The sequence below is a fragment of the Lithobates pipiens genome, unplaced genomic scaffold (assembly GCF_037356315.1).
Source record: "Lithobates pipiens isolate NorthernLeopardFrog02 unplaced genomic scaffold, aLitPip1_a1.2 Scaffold_10, whole genome shotgun sequence".
NCBI classification, from domain to species: Eukaryota; Metazoa; Chordata; class Amphibia; order Anura; family Ranidae; genus Lithobates; species Lithobates pipiens.
This window is the reverse complement of record NW_027507686.1, coordinates 172,986,758-173,009,107: the sequence shown is the minus strand read 5'-3', so window position 1 is coordinate 173,009,107 and position 22,350 is coordinate 172,986,758. Positions and strand designations below refer to the sequence as shown.

At 41.6% G+C, this 22,350-nt stretch overlaps 1 protein-coding gene across 1 annotated transcript in view; it reads left to right on the top strand.

The window, feature by feature from the left end:
- The window catches only part of CRACR2B (calcium release activated channel regulator 2B), a 124,805-nt gene that overhangs the window by 67,662 nt on the left and 34,793 nt on the right, over positions 1–22,350 (top strand). Inside the window, exons 5-6 of the mRNA XM_077459901.1 lie at positions 12,637–12,799; positions 16,630–16,776. Coding sequence (XP_077316027.1) covers positions 12,637–12,799; positions 16,630–16,776 — 310 coding nt within the window. The remainder of the gene's footprint in view (positions 1–12,636; positions 12,800–16,629; positions 16,777–22,350) is intronic.

Below are 22,350 nucleotides of genomic sequence, written 5' to 3'. Positions count from 1 at the left end.
TCAGAGCAGTACACAAGCAACAGAGAACGTGAATGACATCAGCCAGGGGTCCATATATTGTGGGATGGTATTATTGTAGAACTTCATGGTAGAACTCTAGGGAAAAATGGAACAGCCAATTAATTTTAATGAAAACTTCCAATGAATACACCTTAGACAGCAGGCTTCAACGCATATCTATATAGACCGTAGCTAAAGAGGCGAGGTAGAATAGTACTTTACCCTTGATGCAGGTCCTGTTGATAGAGAGTGTGTATCAAAAGTTATTAAACCATCCAGAACATTGAGGGTTAAAGATGGATCTGGAAACAATCACATAGAGAAAGGATGTTAACTTAATAAATTGTACCTGCGTGGCTGAAGCTCTGTATATATCTGTGTCAGGGAGCGATAAGCAATTGCACACACCTGGATAAGGGCTACAGTGGCCCTGCAGTGATCTGACCAGGCAGTGCAGGTGTGCCTCATTTGTGGATGATTATGTTGAGAACAGCACCTCACTGTGATGTCATCAGTTGGCATCAGAACGAGTATCCAATTACAGATTGAGCTGACTATTGAAGGATATAATGGAGCTTGTGTGGAGGGGGTGCCATGGCAACCCAATGGTATGGAACCGAGACATAATCAAATGGCGCCGTGCACCACAATTGCACAGCATCACACGCCCTCTGCTGGTGGGATTCCCAGTATTCTGCAGGCCAAACAGCTCCATAATACCCTGTAAAGCAAAGAATACTGCAGACGCATAGCGCCCCTAAATATAGCGGCACTGCATGTCATATCACATACTGTCAGAGGAATCATCAGTCTATACACCCATAGAGCATGGTCAGTGTCGATAAGACCGAAAAAATGGCTGAAAATTCTCAAAAAGTAAAAGTATTGGAGAACTGAGTCTCCAAAAGTAAAACAATCAACTAAACATATCAATACAGGACTGAGACTGAGACCCATGCTGATGACATGCACAGCTATGATGCAGATAGAGACACTGAAAGAAATAATGGGGGGGGGGGGGGGGTAGGAAAAAGAGAACAATACACATGGTAAAAAAGGGGGGCTTGTGAGGAAACAAACCAGTAAAGTCAAAAGGACAAAAAGAGAACTGTAACCAAAAGGGTCCATGCGGCCAATGTGACCCATTGGTTGATTCAAACTGCCCTATAATCTGGCAGGGTAACTGTGTGTGTAAAAATAAATTGTTGTTATTGAGTGGTATAGCAACAGGATTTGTCTAAATAGATTGTGCAACCTGAAGTGCGAGGGAGGGAGGAAAAAGAGGAGTAGGTCACCATTTACACACAAACTGTGGTCAATGGTGTTCTGTGCCCCCAGAGTTGAAACCCTCCAAAAAAGGTTTGAAGGAGCTGTAGCATTCAACCAATGTATCCACCGTTGTTCCCTCTGCAACAATATTTTGTTGCAGTTACCGCCTCACATTCCAGGGTGCACCCTATCTAATATTAGAAATTTAACGTGTGGAGCAATTCCACTGTGGAAATGCAGAACATGGCGTCCTAATGGTAGGTCCGGATTGCATACTAGAGATGTGGCGATATGCTCTCTGACAAAATCCGTTCTTGGTTTTTCCTACATAGAAGCATGAACAGTCGCATTGTAGCAGGTATACAACCCCGTGTGTTCTGCAATTTGGGAAGTACTTTGAAGCAAATTTTACGTTAATTGAAAGAACATCCATAACATCCATATATTGGCAGTAGCCACAGCCGCCACATTTAAAAGTACCAAATCTTTTGCATGGATCTTTAGAGCCTCCCTTAAATTCGCTGGATACCAGCTTGTCGCATAGGGATCTAGCTTTACAGAATGTAAATGATGGACGCTCTGGCACAAATGGTCCCACTAAGGGGTCCAGTGCCAGAACATGCCAGTATTTTTGCACAATACTTTTAAATGTTCTTGTGGTTTGAAAGCCAGGTAATTCGTACCCGGTTGTTGTCAGTGTTTTGTTTCCTTGTCCCATACAGGAGTTCCTGTCTTGTTTTAGAATTGGCTTTTTTGAAAGCCTTGTGGCATTTATGGGAATGGCCACAAGCGAGGCGCCTGAGTCTCAGTTCACCTGCTTCCCTCTTAAAGCTAACCTTGTCGGAGCAGTTGCGTCTGATGCACAAGTATTGACCAAAGGGTATTGATTTGATGAGGTTCACTGGATGAAAGCTTGTGGCGTGGAGAATGCCAATGCCAGCCATTGGTTTCCTAAATAGGCTGCTCAAAGTAGTCCATTTGCATCCTTGTGGATACAGATGTCCAAGAATGAAATCATATTGTTGCTGGAAGACATGGTGAAAGTGAGATTAAATGCATTGGTATTAAGGTATTGCACAAAGGTCTGTAACAACCCATCAGGACCATTCCAGATACGCAAAATGTTGTCAATAAATCGGAACCACAATAAGGCTGGATTCACACCTAGGCATTTTTAATGCTTTTTGCAGATTTGCACTACAGTCCATTTACCATGGTTTCCTATGGAACACGTTCTGTAGTGCAAATATGCAAAAAGCACTAAAAATGCATAGGTGTGAATCCAGCCTAACACATGGTCCAGAAAGGGACTACAAGCTCCATTTATATCCTTCAATAGTCAGCTCAATCTGTAATTGGATACTCGTTCTGATGCCGACTGATGACCTCACAGTGAGGTGCTGTTCTCAACATAATCTTCCACAAATGAGGTACACCTGCACTGCCTGGTCAGATCACTGCAGGGCCTCTGTAGCCCTTATCCAGGTGTGCAATTGCTTATCACTCCCTGACACAGATATATACAGAGCTTCAGTCAGTCTCTGCTATACCTTGCCAGACTCCAACTTTAAGGTAAACTATATACAATATGTAGGCTTTTTTTTTTGTCCTCTGACCTTATATGTCTTGTCGGTTATTATACCGCAAGATGTATAGCAGTTCCGGGTACAGTTTAAGTTAAGTTAACATCCTTTCCCTATGTGATCGTTTCCACATCCATAAGGCACATTGGGATATCGGGATATCTGGCTGATGGATACAATTATCTTTAACCCTTGATGTTCTGGATGGCTTAACTTTTGATACACTCTCTATCAACCGGACCTGCATCAAGAGGAAAGTATTATTCTACCTCTCCTATTTAGCTATGGTCTATATAGGTATGCTGTCTTTCTAAGGTGTATTCATTGGAAGTTTTCATTAGAATTAATTGGCTGTTCCATTTTTCCCTAGAGTTATACCACATATGCCTTGTTTCCACTGAGTGGAACGGTTTGGGTTGGTACAGTTTGGAAGGGTTAGAATGGTCCAGCCTATTCAGGTGAGCGTTTCCACTGCAAGTCGGGCCACCAGGGGCCATAAGGGGTTTATAAAAGATGCCTTTGACATGAGCATTGATGCTTTTTCTGTCTGCCAATCGGTGGAATGTATCATGTGATGCCAGTAACTTTGCCCTAACCGTACCATACCATTTTCTATGGCCCCACATCTGAAGCAGGACCATGAATGGTGCGGTATGGTTCAGTTGTATGGGCCCCTTTCATAATGGAAACACGGAAAATGGCATACCGTACTGAACCAATCTGAACCGATCCGCTCAGTGGAAACAAGGCATAAGTTGTACAATAAGACCATCCCACAATATACAGACCCCTGGCTGATGTCATTCACATTCTCCTTTGCTTGTGCTCTGACGGACATAGCTTTCTTTTGATTTTTGAGTTATGTTTTTTGTCTTCATGGTTGGAGCATTAACATTTGGGGTCAGTATGCTCAGCTGTGCTTTTACTGTTTAAATTTTTAAAATGTATTTAGAATGTATACAAAATACACGTGTTGGATGTTCTGTCTGTCTAACAAAGCTCTAGGCTTTACCTTGCAGCTGGTTTTCATTTCTGCTGCCAATATTTGTGTTTGTTGCGTATATCCCCATGTTCATGTTGCTATACATTATCAATGTGTAATAAAATTTTTGAATATTTTTTTTACCATCAAAAACAGTTTGTGGCCTGGTTCAAAGTCCCAATCTGAGGAATTCAAGTATTGACTCTATGTATCAGGGATGTGGTCCACAATCAGTTTAAGTACTTGATTGTGGTAGAGGGTCTCTTTAAACTTGTGGTGCCTATAAAGTCCATCATCCAAACCTCCTTTCATTGTCTGCTAGTGGTTATAGCCACTGGCAATAATTGCATGAAAAATCCAACATACTGGTTGTACCCAGGTCGATTGATGATCGAATTGGGTACAATCAGCCAACCATACATGGTTCGAATCTCAACCTGCTGAACTGGCTGAGATTCTAACTGTCTATGGCTGGCTTTAGTCTTGCCATTGATGAGCAGATATTTTCTCAAAAGAGATAGGTGGACAGATATCAGCATGTCTATGAACAAGTTGCCTGGGTGCTGGGACCCGCACAAAGCTTGCCTAAAAAGTGAAAGCATCGTTTCCACCATACTTTGATACTTACTTTATTCTGCTATGGAATAGAGGAATCAGGCCAACTAGCAGATGTTTCTTTGCAAAAATGAGCCCATTATTACCTCCTAGGGGTTGAGAAAACCCCCAATTCACTGCAACAATGGTTCAAGATTGGAATCATTTCTTATAATGAGCCATCTGTAGCCAACATTATATATTGTTTATAATGGATGTTGTACAAGAAAAATATATCCTTCTTTGGGAAATAAGTGATTAAGAAGTTTTCTGTTATTTTTTTTATTTTTTAAGTGGCAGTTTTCAGTGAACTGGGTAAATATAAACCTATCATTGTGGAGTGCTGTAACCCAATGTAATCAGTCAGACTGAGATTCCACTTTCCTATAGTGAGATTCTTTGTTCACACGGAAAGTCAAATCAATTGGAGTCTTTCAAAGGGACACATTATGTAGGTAATATTTGCTCTGTATAATGTAACCCCCCATCAAATCATTCCCCACATCTATTACTTTTTTGTACCACCACCCCCTCCCTTTTTAGAATGTAAGCTCCACAAGCAGGGCCCTCCTGTCTTTTCTGTATTGAACTGTACTGTATTTGTGCTGTCCCCCCACTACATTGTAAAGCACTACGTAAACTGTTGGCGCTATATAAATTGTGTATAATAATAATGTAATTGATTTGACTGCACTAAAGTAATATGCTTCGAAAAGCATTTGGTTATGGTAATACATAACCAGAGCAGTGAAGTCTTGGTGTGTCAAAGAAACATCACTAAAGAAATGGAGCATCAGCCATATTTTCTTATTAGATCCAAGCTGTTGCTCTGTTGGAGCCCTCTGTAAATACCTAGCGATGGATGCAGGGAGCCGGTCTAGATGGCAGAACACATAACTATATCGCTGCGGACAGTAATTGCGTAATCAACCCCATTGTGTGGGGGTGCATGGGGAGCAATCCCGGCAAGGAGAACACACAGTTATTACTGCTAGCGGCTATAGCCGCTGGCAATAATCGCATGAAAAGTTTGACAGACTGGGTATACTGAAGTCGATCGATGAATTGACTTTGGTACAAATCTCGGGCCGGTCCCTGTTGAACCAGACTAATTTTGACACATGTATGGTTGGCTTTAGTGGCCAGACCCTGGCCTGAACACTGTCCACTGTCCTTTCCCTACCTGCCCATGTTTGCTTGACCAGGGAAGGAATAGTCGTTAAAAAAAAAAAACTGGTGATAAATGGGAAAGAGGGGTGTTTTTCACCAGCTATATGTAAGCAGTTATAGTGCCAAGCTGGCATACAAGCATGTGGGGGTTGGCATGTGATAAGGCAAGGTTTACCTACCTCACTTATATGCTTAATGATACATAACATAAGTGATTAAAACCTTTTATCCGTTTGAATCAACCCATGTGGTTGCAGCTATAAACAATGAAATCAAGAACTGTGCGAAAAGCCACCTCATTTATTTAAACTTACTATTGTACAGAAAAGAAATTTGTATTAATCCAAGGTTAGCAACTATAACATAAATGATTCAAACTTAAAACAAAGATGTTACCAATTATACAAAGTAATACAAATAGGAATATTGTTATAATGGTCATGCACATACTATCAATAGATTAATAATATATTAAGGCAAAATCTTATGATAAAAGTTAGGGAAAAAGTAAAGAGAAGTTAGAGAATACATTACACAGACATTCTTACGTGACCATCTTTCATCTAGACTGTGAGCCGAAGAGAACTAGCTAATCTTTGGTATTTATGTTGTTAGAATAACCCATTCCTACCAATCAAAACTCAGGATCACCTCATTGGTTCAGAAGTGGCATTGAATCCTGATTGGCTACCCCTGAAGCCTCCTAAAATGTTCATTGGTTCAGAGTTGCGTCAAATCCTGATTGGCTACCCCTGAAACCTCCTAAATGTTCATGATCAGGCAAGTTTATGATTTAATAAGCAACCCCCTTTGATTCCCAGCCCAACCAGTTCCAACATTAGCATGTCAACAGTGAGATGGAGCCTCCATGTCTGCATAGGTTCTTTACAAAACCAAAGGATACCGGTAATTCAGTTAGCACCTGAAGATATTCAATAGTTCCCACGAGACAGGAAAAAAAGGATTTTTAAAATCTAAGCTGGGCCCATATCTCAACCGGATATCACAAAATATATAAAGTCCTGTAAAAACATATACATTTGTGTGTGTGTATTATTTATAATATGTGTGTAATATATATATTATAGAAAGTCTCACAGTAAAAGGCCAACAAGGACTGAAGGGGGTGGAAATTAGTCTATGAATATGGTACTGTGGGACTGCCCAAGAACTGGTGGATGAGGGCTGTTTTCAGCCGTTACTATGTATAATAGAGGGGCACTTAATTGCATAGAAGGAGGAGGAGGAGAAGAGGAAGGGAAGGAGGTATAGGGGTAGGAGTAAGAATGGATGTAGGTGGAGGAGAAGAGGTGATGGAGGTAAAGGAGATCACATTTGCAATGCCCCAACTACCTCCATGTGGCAGGACCTTTACCTCTTTTTAGGCTGGCTGAATTTTCTTTGTTTTTAAGATGGCCTTGATTTGGGGAAGGACAGGTAGCCAATGGCGGAACTACCAGGGTCGCAAGAGTCACACTTACGACCGGGCCCTGGAATTCTGCCACTGTGGGGAGGCCCCAAAAGCCCAGAATGTGGCTCAAGGGTTGCTAGCGCCAGTTATGAGCAAAGAGTGTCTATTACAATCTCTCACACTGCCCAGACCCAACACTGACAGCCCCCCCCCCCTCTCCCACAGGGATTGGGGAGAAGAGAGATATGATGTGCCCCTCCTTCTCCCACCACTCTCCTCCTGTGTGTGTCTGTGGCCCCACTCACATTCCAATCCCCGGCAGCACTGTGCTTCGCAAAGGGGATGAGTGGGCACGAAAGCCCAACAGCCTGCAACTACCTAGTGGAGGAAATGTTGAGTCAGCCTGAGCCTCTGTAAAGTAAAGGGGGACTCTGATGTAAGTGGGGGCATTGGTAAGCAGAGACCCCCTTTACATCAGGATTCCCCAGAGCACCCCTTACATCAGAGTTCACCTTTTACATTACAGTTCAGAGTTGCCTCTACCTGAGTACCAGAGTACCTGTCTGCTGATCCTCACTGAGCAGGCAGATGACAGGTCCCTGTCTGCTCAGCTTCTGTAAAGAGGACACGGACACAGCAAGCTGTTCTCTTTGAGGCAGGCGGATGGAGAACAAATCCCCATCTGTATGTTTTCAAAGGATTGGATCAGATGCAGGCGGGTATAAATGGACACATGTCTATTTACATCCACCTCTCTATACAGAACAGCGAGTGGTCTGATCGGTACGCCCGTGTGTAAATTCTGCAGACTCTGAAGTAACAGGGGCTCTGGGAAACCCTGATTAAAGGGGAATGCTGGGAACGATGATTCAAGTGAGGGCTCTGGTTGCCTGGAACATCCTAATATCAGAGTTACCCCTTCCCCCACATCTGCAGTGTTCCCCCTTACATCAGCGTTCACACTGTTCTTTCTTAAATCCAAGTCCCCAGAGTTGTGCCTTATATCCAAGTCTGCAGAGTCCTCTTTAGAGTGTAAGCCCTTGTACACACGGTCAGAGATTCAGACAACCAAATCCGTTGGAGTAATTCCGACGGATTAATTCCGGAAGAGGTCCGGAAGTGATATTGCATACACACGGTCGGACTAAATCGTCGGAAAATCCGCTTGTACATAACGTGATGACGTTATTTCGTTACGACGGGACTACATTCAGGCTAGTAGCCAATAGCTTTGGTCTAGGAATTTGATCTGAGCATGCATGGCACTTTGTCCGTCGGAGTAGGCTACACATGATCGGAGTATGTCCGATAGGAGCATTTTGTCGGAAAATTTTACCGGCAAGTTGGAAAACTTGGTCCGTCGGATATTCTGACGGAAACAGTCCGATGCAGACCACACACAGTCGGAATATCCGACATAACGGTCCGATAGGACACATTCAGTCGGAATCTCCGACCGTATGTACAAGGGCTAAGGGAACTCTGCGAGTTTAGATATAAAGGGGCTATCTCTGGATTCAGATCTAAATGGGGAAACTCCGTATCTGAATCCAGAGTTCCACTTTACATATAAATTCCACAGAGTTCTGCTTTTACATCTGAATGTGCAAGGGGGGACTCTTGTGATAAAATGTATACAATTTAAAAAAATATTCTGTGCGCCACGAAAGTCTTCGGGTTTGGCTTAAAGAAAAGGTGGCAACCCTACCCACGATGGCAGGAAGGGGTCCCGCTGAAGGACCATAGTAAAGGGCTTTGTGACAGGAGAAAAGGACCCTGGGATCAGTAGGAAGGGTCCCCAGGACTAGAGGTCAGGGGGCCCTTAATGGTTTCTTGCACCAGCGCCCTAAAGGTTCTAGTTACACCTCTGCAAGTAGCCTATGGTTATAGGATTCTAAACTTGATTTTTACTGCTGCTGCTTGCTCTTCCCCCTGGCTGTAGGATTTCCCCCCTCAATCTACGGCTGCCTGCCTTTCCCCTGTGCTGTGGAAATGTGGGCAGTCTGTGGCCAAAAGTTTTCACTCTGAAACATTGTGTGGCACCTTTTACAGTCCCAAAGCACTGGAATAGGCCATGAGAAGTGACAGGTGCTGGTGATAGTGGTATCCTTTTTGAATGGGTGAGGCAGAAGACAATTTAATTTTTAATCTGTTGTATCAGCAGAAGAGGTTTTGTAGTCATCGGTAATTCAAAACTGAAATATTTTTATAAAAGCAAGCTAGTCCACACTATCAAGGGACAGGTGGATTCACCTCACTGTAAAAAAAAATTAAGGCCCTCTCAGACAGCACAATGGCCAGTAGGTCCAATGCATACTGTACAATCTCTGGCCAGAGGCTGAGCCTGGACACCAAATAGTCCATGGAGTCCTCATTTCTGAGAGTGTCGGCATCAGCCCAAGACATGATATAACCAGCATGTATGTGGTTAAGACCCAGCTGCAAACTGGGTGCAGGTGGGCCTGACCACTCACTTTAAAAACAACTCTGAAAAGCAACACTGAGGCAGCTGCCGCCACTGCTTCTCCTTTTAGGGATCAGAGGATTGGAGAATGTTTGTCATCGGAGGGGTTCCTATTACCATCAGGAATTGTAACAAAGAGGTTCTTACACAAAAGTGACGCTTTTTGGCCTCTGGGATGGTGGCACTACAATGCCTGTTTTACACATATATCAGGGATCTAATAAGGGGGTCATGCAATATTGGTCTCTGTCTTTGATGACCCAAAATGGCTCAAATGTCTTGACATTTGAGCATAAAAGATCCCATTTGCCACAAATTGCCTGAAGCATTAGACCCTGAGTCCTTGGTTTTTCTGAGGACAACACTGTCCTTAATAATCTCACTCTCATACAACCCCTTGGGATTGGGAACTTTTAAAACCTCTCCCTTAAAGCCTGCTCCACTTCCTCCTCCTTGATGCCACCAGCACTCCTTTATTCCTCCTGCTGCCTTTGCCTTGTAGGAATGGAGGCAGTAGGCAACAGTTCCCGCTGTCCCTGAGACAGCAACAAGTTGTGCTCCTTATTTGTCTCCTGCTATGACTCCAGTGCCTGGTCTATCAGGCTAGCATGTGTGTGCTTCAGGAGGGGCACAAGAGTTATTTTATCACTAATTTCCGCTCTATTATGCTCACCATTTTGGTTGCATAATAGTGCCAAAATGCTGCACACATACTGAATGATAGTTATTGACACAGGAAAATAACCCAAGCTCCTCAGAGTTTGCCCTCATACCATAATTACCCAGATACTTTATGATGGCAATGGCATTCTGCTTCTGGTGCAGCCTCTACAGTGTTGCCATTGCTGAGTTCCATTTGTGGGGGTGTCACAGATAAGGCGATTGGCAGGTAGCTGATGTTGGTGCTATTTTTCTGCCAGGTCAGCCTTGTCTATTTATGAAGTGGCCATAAACCATTCTGGCCTGACGAAGGACCGCTGAAAGAAGCCAGTATATTTTATGTTGAATCTGTTTTATTAAGTTTGAAACAAAAAGAAAGCTTGGGAGAATCATCCCGACTCCAACGGATATACAAGTATACAGTGATATCACAATAACAACAATAAAACAAGTATTGCATAAGTAGAAATAAAATATAGTTATTTAGGCATGGTAAAATGACTGACTGTATTATTAATTAACCGTAGTCCACCAATAACAAAGTTTTATAGAAAACCAAGCTCAACATACATGGCATGAAAATATGGTGACGCTACCATGAAGCGGACCGTGACATTCTGTACATAGAATTGTTTAAAAACCAGGAAGATAAGGGGGGGGGGGGAGTAGCCATTTATACATGAGGGCCCAGGAGAAGCATCATTAACTGTATCTTCTACAAAATCATCAAAATTGAAGGTGAACCGGAAGTGCAACCATACAGACCACATAATGGTGTGGGGATCCACTCTTCTCAGCGTCCCACGCCACGATACATTCTAGGTGTTTGATCCTGTCAATTTCACAAGCCCTATCAGCTAGAGAAGGGATGCCAGTATATTTTATGATTAACTATTGCACCACCAGACTGAGGATCTGTGCCAGGCAAGGTAGGTGTCTTGAATAGATGGGAACATCACACCAGCTTGTATAGTCGTTTAAAAAAAATTTTTTTTTTTTGCAACAGCCAATGTGTTTTGGGGGCTCAGCACTCCCCTTTATCAGGGCTAAAAACTAGATAATTGTATATCTTTTAACATGTTTTAGCAAATTTGTGTATTTTTTCTATTGTCTAGTGTTTAGCACTGGTAAAGGGGTAGTACTGAGCCCCCAAAACAAGTTTGTTATTGCAAAATATTTTTTTTTTTTAAATGACTACAAAAGCTGGTGTGGCACTACAATCTTTTCAGCAACGTCCTCTGGGGGTCCAGCAATACCCCACAGTTGCTGGTAAGCAGCCTCTAGGACCGCAAACCACCCATTGTATTATAATGCATCTCCATAAGGTTCAGCAGTCCTACATCACAAAGAATGCAAGGTCCATGTCTGCTTTTTTTTATTTATTTTTTCCCCAGGCGAAGTGGGCAGCAGATTAGTGTGATTGTTACACATGACCTTGCCTGACTGAAGAAGGCATGGGACCAGCTACCTGTCAGCCCTGGCCTGGAGAGCTGCCAACAGCTCTGACCCAAGCCCCAACTGGTCAGCAAATCAGAGCAGGAACTGCAACTCAACACAAAGTTGCAGCCTTGGATAGGTGATGGATGGCTTAACTTAAGGACTCCAGTGATGGTTATATAATTGAGAACAAACCTAGAGCCCTACATCTTGGTGGTACAGCCTGTATATCAGGCCTGTTGGGTGGTGAAAAATATTGTAGCCTTTACTTTTAATGGTTCTGTTTATGCAAATATTACTTTTTCTTCTCTCCCTGGGACACCATAGTGTTTACTCAACATTGGGCCTGCATTTTACAAGACGTTCATAAAATACAGGCTGTGGTGTGCTAAAGAGTGTTCCCTTCATAACGCTGCAGAGTATACTCTGTAGAGGTGAGCCAGGTCACATGGCCTTGAGAGGTCTTGAGAACAAGCTTTCCTCTTCCCAACACTTTTGTGTTGTATTACAATTCATAGAAATAAGTAGGGCTTGGCTTGTTTTGAAGTTCTGAAGCAAATGAAGCACTAAACACATTTGTAAAGCACATTACTTTGCCTTTTTTAAATGTGCTATTTTTTAAGCAGTGATATGACCCGCAGTAAGGCTATATGACTGCTTACTGATTGTTAAATATTTATTGCAATTCAAAAGCTCTTTTCTCAAAAATCATGAACATTTATTTGTTTTTATGAGACTCCACCAGATTAAACATGGCCCCTGCTTTCCATAGTATCTATCCAATTTTGAAAAAACACTTCCTTCTGTTTTGCTTTATAAAAAGTCTAAAGCAATATGCTGCTGGGTATTTCCTTTGGGCTGTGCGTTCACTGACTCAGTGCTGTAAACATCACATTTCCTGTCATTTGTTACTATCATTGACTATTTTCAGCTGCAAAGTAAGAATGATTTTACCAAAAGCTATCAGTCGCCTCCTTACCAATACTATGTAGACTTATTTAGAAACCACCTTATCTGAGTTGTTGCCACCATGCAAATGTATTTTTCTGTTGCCTGTTATCTTCAGGTAAATTACTAGGGGTTAATATGACTAATGGAGAAGAAGAAGAGAGACCAGTAATGGAGGAAACATTTGAATCTGGCTGGTCGGATGAAGATCAAGATGATGCAGAAGAAATGCTCTTCTATGCTTCTATGGAACAGTTGGGAGCTGCTCGAATATTCCAAGAGTAAGACTCCTGAATCTATTCTACATTTATATCTGATAATTAATTTTATCACTGTAGGTTGCAGATGGTAAAAACTTGCCTATCTAATGTCCGTAAAATACAAATTTTCTTTTCTTTTCTTTTTCTTTTCTTTTCTTTTCTTTTCTTTTCTTTTCTTTTCTCTTCCTTCCTTCCTTCCTTCCTTCCTTCCTTCCTACCTTCCTTCCTTCCTTCCTTCCTTCCTTCCTTCCTTCCTTCCTTCCTTCATCTTCAGGTCTCTGCATACTGTACATGTACTTACATATGTATGATATCATTATAATAAAATAGTATGCCAGTTGTTGATGGACCATGGTCTGCGAGCATGAAAGTACTAACCATACCTGCATTATCTTAAAAGCAGAGAGAAGCCTGAGATCTGAATTTTTCTTCAGAAATGAGCTGGAGCCCATTGATCAACGCTCCAACAGTGTTAAATATCAAGTATTAAGAGAGATTAATATATATCTAGATAGCACACAGACTTTAGACATGTACCATGATCAGGGATCATGGAGCTATACAAATCAAAACGTGTGACTAGACATAAGTGACAAAATTTACAGACAGTTGCCTTTTCCAACTTTATCTTTTTTTCACTTTCTTAATCATGCCTCCTTAGAAGCAATGGAACTGAGTGTGTTTTTAAATGTGTGTGTGTGTGTGTGTGTATAAATATGTATGTGTATATATATATATATATATATATATATATATATATATATATATATATATATATATATATATATATATATATATATATATATATATATATATATATATAATTATACACACACAGGATCTCATAATTACAGCCCTCGCATTTTTGTAAATATTTTATTATTTCTTTCATGTGACAACACAACACTGAAGAAATTACACTTTGCTACAATGTAAAGTAGGGAGTGTACAGCTTGTATAACAGTGTAAATTTGCTGTTCTTTCAAAATAACCCAACACATAGCCATTAATGTCTAAACTGCTGGCAACAAAAGTGAGTACACCCCTAAGTAAAAATGTCCATATTGGGCCCAAAGTGTCAATGTTTTGTGTGGCCAGCATTATTTTCCAGCACTGCCTTAACCCTCCACCTTCCGTTTGAGGATGTCCCACAGATCCTCAATAATAGGGTTTAGGTCTGGAGATATGCTTGGCCAGTCCATCAACTTTGCCCTCAGCTTCTTTAGCAAGGCAGCGGTCACCTTGGAGGTGTGTTTGGGGTTGTTATCATGTTGAAATACTGCCCTGCAGCCCAGTATCTGAAGGGAGGGGATCATGCTCTGCTTTAGTATGTCACAGTACATGTTGGCATTCATGGTTCCCTCAATGAACTGTAGCTCCCCAGTGCCGGCAACACTCATGCAGCCCCAGACTATGAAACTCCCACCGCCATGCTTGACTGTAGGCAAGACCCACATGTCTTTGTACTCCTCACCTGGTTGCCGCCACACGCTTGATGCCATCTGAACCAAATAAGTTTATATTGGTCTCATCGGATCACAGGATATGGTTCCAGTAACCCATGTCCTTAGTCTTCATGTCTTCAGCAAACTGTTTGCGTGCTTTCTTGTGCGTCATCTTTAGAGGCTTCCTTCTGGGACAACCGTCATGCAGACCAATTTGATGCAGTGTGTGGTCTGAACACTGACAGGCTGACCCCTACCCTAGAGGTCGACCGATATGGGTTTTTCTCTGGCCGATGCCGATATTTAGAAATCATGGCGGCCGATAGCCGATATATGATGCCGATTTTTTTTTTTTTTTTTTTTTAGGCCGATATGTTAGGCCGATTTTATTTTATTTACTTATTTTTTTTTCCTTTTTTATTTATAATTATTTCTTTTTAATCCCCCTTGATCTAACACACCTTTCCCATTGGGGCGTTTTTCAGGCGCTTTTGGGCTAAAAATATCGCCTGTAAAGTGCCTGCAAAATGGCTCCCCTGCAGTCTGTGTGAAATACAGAGTGCTTTCACACTGAGGCGATGCGCTGGCAGGATCTTAAAAAAAAGTCCTCCAAGCAGCACGTTTGGAGTGGTGTATACCGCTCCTCCACCACTCCTGCCCATTGATATGAATGGGCACCACTGCCGAAGCGCCTGCAATGCGATTTGGCAGCAGTGCTTCATGGGTGCAATTAACCTCTTCCTTGGCCGCTAGCTGGGTTATATGTGCCCCACTAGCAGCCAAATAGCACCGCTAAAATGATGGTAAAGAGACGCTAAAACTTGCATTTTACCATCAACGCTCCAGTGTGAAAGCAGCCTTCATAAGTGATACAGAAAATTTCTTACATTTAAACATTTATTAAACAAAAAAAACCTCCAATCAGTTTACTTGTATGTATGATTTAGATTAAAAAAAAAAAAAAAAAAAACCTATGTATTAAATAAAAACAGGTAGTCAAAACTTTTGGACGGAAAAAAAAAAATGGGCTAACTTTACTGTTTTTATTTTATTTTTAAATAGTGTATTTTTTTCCCAAAAAAAATGCATTTGAAAGACCTCTGTGCAAATGCCGTGTGACATAAAATATTGCAACAACCGCTATTTTATTCCCTAGGATCTCTGCTAAAAAAAATATATATAATTTTTGGGGGGTCTAAGTGATTTTCTGGCAGAAAATACAGGATTTTTACTTGTAAGCAACAAGTGTCAGAAAAGATTTAGTCTTTAAATGGTTAAACTGGGAACTTCTACACACAGAGATGACTTCATTCAAGTGTAAACATTGTATCATTTAGTTCTTTTCTTGGCAGTCTGCCCAGAGAGGAGGAAAGTGTTGCTATGACGACTCAGGCAACTTGCACTGACTTCTATACAGAAGTCATTTCAAAGTCCCGCTGTAGTTCTAAATCAGCTTTTTATCAGCACAATCGGCCGATGCCGATTATTTAAAAAACGGCAAATATCGGCCGATATATCGGTCGACCTCTACCCTACCCCTTTAACCTCTGCACAATGCTGGCAGCACTCATACGTTTATTTCCCAAAGACAACCTCTGGATATGATGCTGAGCATGTGCACTCAACATTTTAGATCGACCATGGCGAGGCCTGTTCTGAGTGGAACCTGTCCTGTTTAAACCACTGTATGTTCTTGGCCACTGTGCTGTAGTTCTTTTTCAGGGTCTTGGCAATCTTCCCATAGCCAAGGTAATTTTTATGTAGAGCAACAATTCATTTTTTCAGATCCTCAGAGAGTTCTTTGCCATGATGTGCCATGTTGAACTTCCAGTGACCAGTATGGGAGAGTGAGAGCGATAACACCAAATTTAACACACCTGTCCCCAATTCACACCTGAGCCCTTGTAACACTAAGGAATCGCATGACACCAGGGAGGGAAAATGGCTAATTGGGCCTAATTTGGACATTTAGAGGGGTGTACTTACTTTTGTTGCCAGCGGTTTAGACATTAATGGCTCTGTGTTGTTATTTTGAGGGGACAGTAAATTTACACTGTTATACAAGATGTACACTAGCAAAGTGTTATTGTCGCATGAAAAGATACAATAAAATAATATTTACATAAATATGAGGGGTGTACTCACTTTTGTGAGATACTGTGTGTGTGTGTGTGTGTGTGTGTGTGTGTGTATTATACTTTGCTATAATACATACAGCTTTATCGAGAACAGGAGTTGGGTATGTAACTGCCTCTGTATGTGCCAAGTTTTTTTTGGCTTCATCAACTCTGCTTTCCTCCTAATTGTCCTTAGGCTGGTAGCACCCATATTATTTCATTTCCATATGATAAACACAGTACCCACCTTTATCTGAAAAAACAAAACGTGCTTTTATTCCTCCACAAGACACAGGGAGCTCAGAGAACTGTGGAACCGTTTACGCAAGGAGCGACCAGAGCTGCTAGCAAACTTTGAGGATTTTCTCTTCCGTGTTTCTTCTCATATCCGTGACGTGCATCATGAAAAAGAGACTTTGGAACAAGCTTTAAAAAGGTGAGTTAGTTCAACTAAACTGTCTACTTAATTTGTGAATTATATAAAAATCAAGGCCAAAACTCCCAGGTCTTGTTTAATAGATCTTACTATTGATATTATGAATATGAATTGGTCCTATACTATTTTTTTTTTCGGGGTTAATGAAATCTGGTGGATCAGATTTTAATTTCATTTAGAAACAGATTTAAAGCTAGTAAATGTAAATATATTGTATTATGCTCAATATTAGAGATGTTTCAGAAGCATAATTGTCAAAAACTTTCTGAACTATGACAATAGTTTTATTGGATTAAATGAATGTCATTTAAAGTGTATCTAAACCCAAACTATAAATGTATTATATTAAAGATTACTAGTTCTTTGTGAGGTGGCTGCATTGGTTTTCTTTTTCTTTTTTCTTTTTTGCTTTAATTTTACCTGGTAATCTTGCAGGTATCACTTCCTGTACCTGGATGTTTATGTCACTCAACCATTTTATCTATGGAGGGGACTATGGTTGCCACCTAAACTGCTCTCCTGATATGCGTTAAAACATGTCCATATCTCTTCATCTTCCTTGCATGGAGGGCAGGTCAATTGGTAGTTTACAGAAGATGGCTAATAAGGTAGATAGCTTAGCGCTACCCTTTTGAGGGCCACTGATAGAATCTGTACCCCACTGGTTCTGCCAGCTATGCAAGTCCTATGACACCCTGGGTTTAGCTATTTTTTTTTTTTTTATCAACCATCAAAAAAAATGAACTTGCACAATGTCAGTGAAACGGTTTAGATTTGTTTTACTGATGCAAAAGTGGCACATAGAAAGGCATAACATAAGATTGTATGTCATAAAGGCAATTTGTTCAAAATAATAAATCACTAGTATGCTATGTGATTGTATAATCTAAACACTTCTACTTGCTAACACAAAAGAAATGCAGAGAAACACAGTACATATGCAATCCCTTTAAATCCTTGAAGCCTATGTGAACAGGCAGCACAGAAGCAGGGAACTGACACTTAACAGGACTATGTCAGACCACTCCCCTCTATCTCCTCAGCCCACAGGCATGTAACATCAACTACCAACAAACATTCCGCAAATTCTGTTGTATTTAGAATGACTAAAGACGTGAGCAGGCCCCTTATGCTAAATAATATTAGTTTCTTAGTAAGATGAGGAAAGAACAAAAAGGGACTAATGATCACTCAGTGGAATCCGGAAAATTCTTCAGCTAGCACTCAAGTATGACTAAGGAAATTATTCTTTGGGTGATGGAACAAAGCAAATTTAGCTGTTGTATAATCAACTCCTTGTAATTGCAAACTTCCCCTGTACAACTTACAAGCACCTGGTCACCATGTATATAGCTTCAATAATATTGTATCCAATAGGATCACAGAGGACAGGGATGTGAGTGAAGCACAGTTGTCTGCATATAGTGTCTGTGGGTAATAAAGGATGTGCTTCCTGTGGGACTACAAGCATCAGAAATTCAGACAAAGACCTTGTCTATGTGTAGTGTTTATGGGTTCAAATGGGCAGGTGCCTGCTCACTGATCACCACAGAAGTTGCTGGCAATGATGCAGATGATGTTTTCAGGCTCTCCCTCCGGGGCCTGGCCCAAGGAATGGCGTCCAATCCCCCAATCACACTGTGCCATGGTCTACACGGATCTGAAGTGCAGGTAATGCTAAAGAATCTGGATCAACCTCCAGACCGCTGAAGCTCAGGAGCAATTCTGTCCACAGATGTCCCTCTGGCTGCAGCTGTATTGCTCCCATCTATGCAGGCTGCAATTCGGCTGCAGCTCACACTGGCACAGAACTCCTACTGGCAGATCCAGGCTGACTTCCCAAGAGAGCGATCTAGGCCTAAGCCAGCCTTTTTATAACCTCTCCCAGCAGTCTGTTCTTTCCTCCTCAGCAATCTGGTGTTTGTAGTTCAGGCCAGTCCTGCTGGAATTAAAACTCCAGCCCTCTGTACTACACATCCCACGATGCTTTACTCTGCTCTAATTTCTGTCTGGAAATGGCATATGGAGTCCAAGCCTAGAGGGAGACCGCTCCACATTAACAGCCCTGCATAATGTCTCTGAATTGCAGGCACAATAGCCAGCTCCTGGCTACATTCTCCCCCTACTTGAAAGCTTTGGTCCCCAAAGAGGTGAAGATATTAAACTAGTCAAACATTAATGAATAGAAAGAGGTATTAACAAGTTCAGAATTACATTAAAGTGACACTAAAGGTTCATTTTAAATAACAAACATATCATACTTGCCTCCACTGTGCAGCTCGTTTTGCACAGAGTGGCCCCAAACCTGCTCTTCTGGGGCCCCTCGGCGGCTCTCTCTGCTCCTCCCTGCATCAGATAAGCCCCTGGGAGAAGTGCTCTGCGGCCGCATTATTGGCTTTGATTGACAATCTATCCAATCAACAGCTGAGAACCCCCTAGCAGAGAGACAGCGTTTCCCCGTGGGACAAGTTCGAAGGTTCAGGTAAGCAAAACGGGGGGGGGGGGGCTGGAGGCCAGTCACTGACAGGTGTTTTTTAACCTTAATTCATAGGATGCATTAAAGGAGGGAATGGGTTAATGGGGGCTACTCCAAAAAAATGCCCTATAACGCTTATGATGGTTGAGGACTATCTCAGTACCCAGTAAATAAGACAGATTTAGATGAAAAAGTTACACATTTATTAGGGAAGTAGTACATAAAATACAATATCAACAAGACAATAATAGGTAGCATCAGATAATGGAAGCAAGTGATTTCAATGCCACATCTTCAAGGGCCCTTGTTTTCCCTCTGGTCTGATTTGATAGACCAGCAACCCAGGAAGCTGTTTACAAATGATGTAAGGTTGTGATCACCAATGGTCAGCCAGCTTATGCTTTCCTGGTACCCCCAAGTTCTTTAACAGCACACGATCTCCAGGCTGCAAATCCTGCACTCACTTTTAAATCAAAATTCTTTAAATTCTGCAGATTTTTTCATAGCCTTTCGACATAACCCCTATGAGAAGTCAAGGAAGTGTTGTCAACATAGGTTTGTAAGGCTAGATCAGTAGGAAGGCAAGCTTTTCTTCTGAACATGAGTCGGTAGGGGGAATAGCCAGTGGCATCACTTACAGTGCTGTTATAAGCATGGACCACAGCTGCAATGTGATTTCCCCAATGCTGTTTCTTCTCGGTGGGCAGAGTCCCCAGCATATATAACAAAGTTCTATTAAATCCCTTGGGTTGAGGATCTCCTTCCGGGTGATAGGGTGTGGTCCGAGATTTCTTTTGTACCTAATAGGGATGGGCGAACAGTTCGGCCCGAGCATAAGTTTGGGCCGAACTTTTGTTTGGACGTTCTGCGAACACTGAACAATATGCAGGGGAAAATTCGAAGGCCCCTGGAACACCATTAAAGTCTATGGGACACTAACATGAAAAATCAAAAGTGCTAATTTTAAAGGCTCATATGCAAGTTATTGTCATAAAAAGTGTTTGTGGACCCGGCGGGTCCTGCCCCAGGGGACGTGTATCAACGCAAATTTTTATTTTATTTTTAATGCCTAAAGTGAAACAATAAAAATGAAATATTCCTTTAAATATCGTGCCTGGGGGGTGTCGTTTTAGTATGCCTGTAAAGTGGCGCATTTTTCCCGTGTTTAGAACCGTACCGCAGCAAAATTACATTTCTAAAAGGAAAAAATTGTAATTTAAAACTGATCGCAGCTGTAATGAATTGTCGGTTATCTGCAATATAGATAATTCTTATTGAAAAAAAGGGCAGTCCATTACCAGGCCTTTTGGGTGTGGTATGAATATTAAGGGGAGCCCCGAACCAAAAATGTAAAAAAAATTGCTTGGGGATCCCCCCCAAAATCCATACCAGGCCCTTCAGATCTGGTACGGAAATTTAGGGGAACTCTGCGCCAAATTTAACCGCTTGCTTGCTGGGCACTTAAACCCCCCTCCTGTCCAGACCAATTTTCAGCTTTCAGTGCTCTCACACTTTGAATGACAATTACTCAGTCATGCAACACTGTACCCAAACTATTTTTTTGTCCTTTTTTTCGTACAAATACTGCTTTCTTTTGGTGGTATTTGATCACTTTTCTTCAAACATTTGGCCACAATTTATACTGAAACATATCTTTGGTAAAAATAACCCGGTATTTGTGGAAATTATTTGGTCTGTGTGAAAGTTTTAGAGTCTACAAGCTATGGTGCAAATCATAAAAAATGTATCACATCTGATGTACTGGCGGCCTATCTCATTTCTTGAGACCCTAACAAGCCAGGAAAGTACAAATGCCCCCAAATAACCCCTTTATAAAAAGTAGACATTTCAAGGTATTTAGTAAGAGGCATGGTGAGCTATTTGAAGTTGTAATGTTTTCCCACAATTCTTTGCAAAATTAAGATTTTTATTTTTTCACAAACTTGTCATTGTAATAGCTTTTTTCTCTCACATGGCATGTACATACCACAAATGACACCCCAAAATACATTCTGCTACTCCTGAGTATAGCAATACCACATGCGTGGGACTTTTTCACTGCCTGGCCACATACAGAGGCCCAACATGCAGAGAGCACCATCAGGTGTTCTAGGAGCATAAATTACACATCTCAACCATCTATTACAATTTAGAAGTCCCTGGAGCACCAGGACAATAGAACACCCACAAAATAACCCCATTTTGGAAAGCTAGCACCCCAACGTATAATGTATGAGGCAAAATGAGTCTTTTGAACGGTTCATTTTTTTTCCAGAAGATTTTGGAAAATGTGTAAAAAAAATAAAAAAATAAAAAAATAAAAATCCGCTTTTTTTTATTTATTTATTTATTTATTTTTTACACAAAGTTGTAAATTTTATAAGATATCTCCAACACATAGCATTTAGATAGCAAAAATGACACCCCAAAATACATTCTGTTACTCCTCCTGAGTATGGCAATACCACATGTGCGACACTTCTACACTGCCTGGCCACATACAGAGATCCAACATGCAAGTAGTGCAGTTTTAGGATAGCGGATAGAGGATAGCACTGGTCCAGGCAGCAGGCAGGGACTTGGTCAGCAATGGCGAACACAATTGTCCAGGCAGCAGGCAGGGATACTGTCCATATACAGTCCATGTTCAGTGCAGGCAGAGATATTGTCAGAAGTGCCAAAAATATTGGTCCTGGTAGTAGGCAGGAACATGTGGTGTGGTCAGCGAGACAGGCAGAGATAATATAATGGCAACAAGTCCTACAGGCAGAAGTAGGCCCTTGTTCAGGACTGAATGGGGAAAGAGGTAGAGGCTTCTCCCATCCAAATCTCTTTGAAGCCTCCGAGTCTCCAGACCCTAATCTAAGATTGAGAAAACAAACAAAAAAAGTTTTCTTCATACAGAAAAACAATTCTGGAGCCCCTCACATATGTGAGACCCCTGTGTTGAATCCCATTAGTCCAGTAGCAGGGTACAAGATCAGTCCATGAGGCAGGCAAAAAACATGGTCAAACAGTCCAAGGTCAGTTCCAGATCAGACAGAGGTATGTACAGAATCATTAGGCAGAAGCATGGTTGACTAAGAGTCCAGGATCAG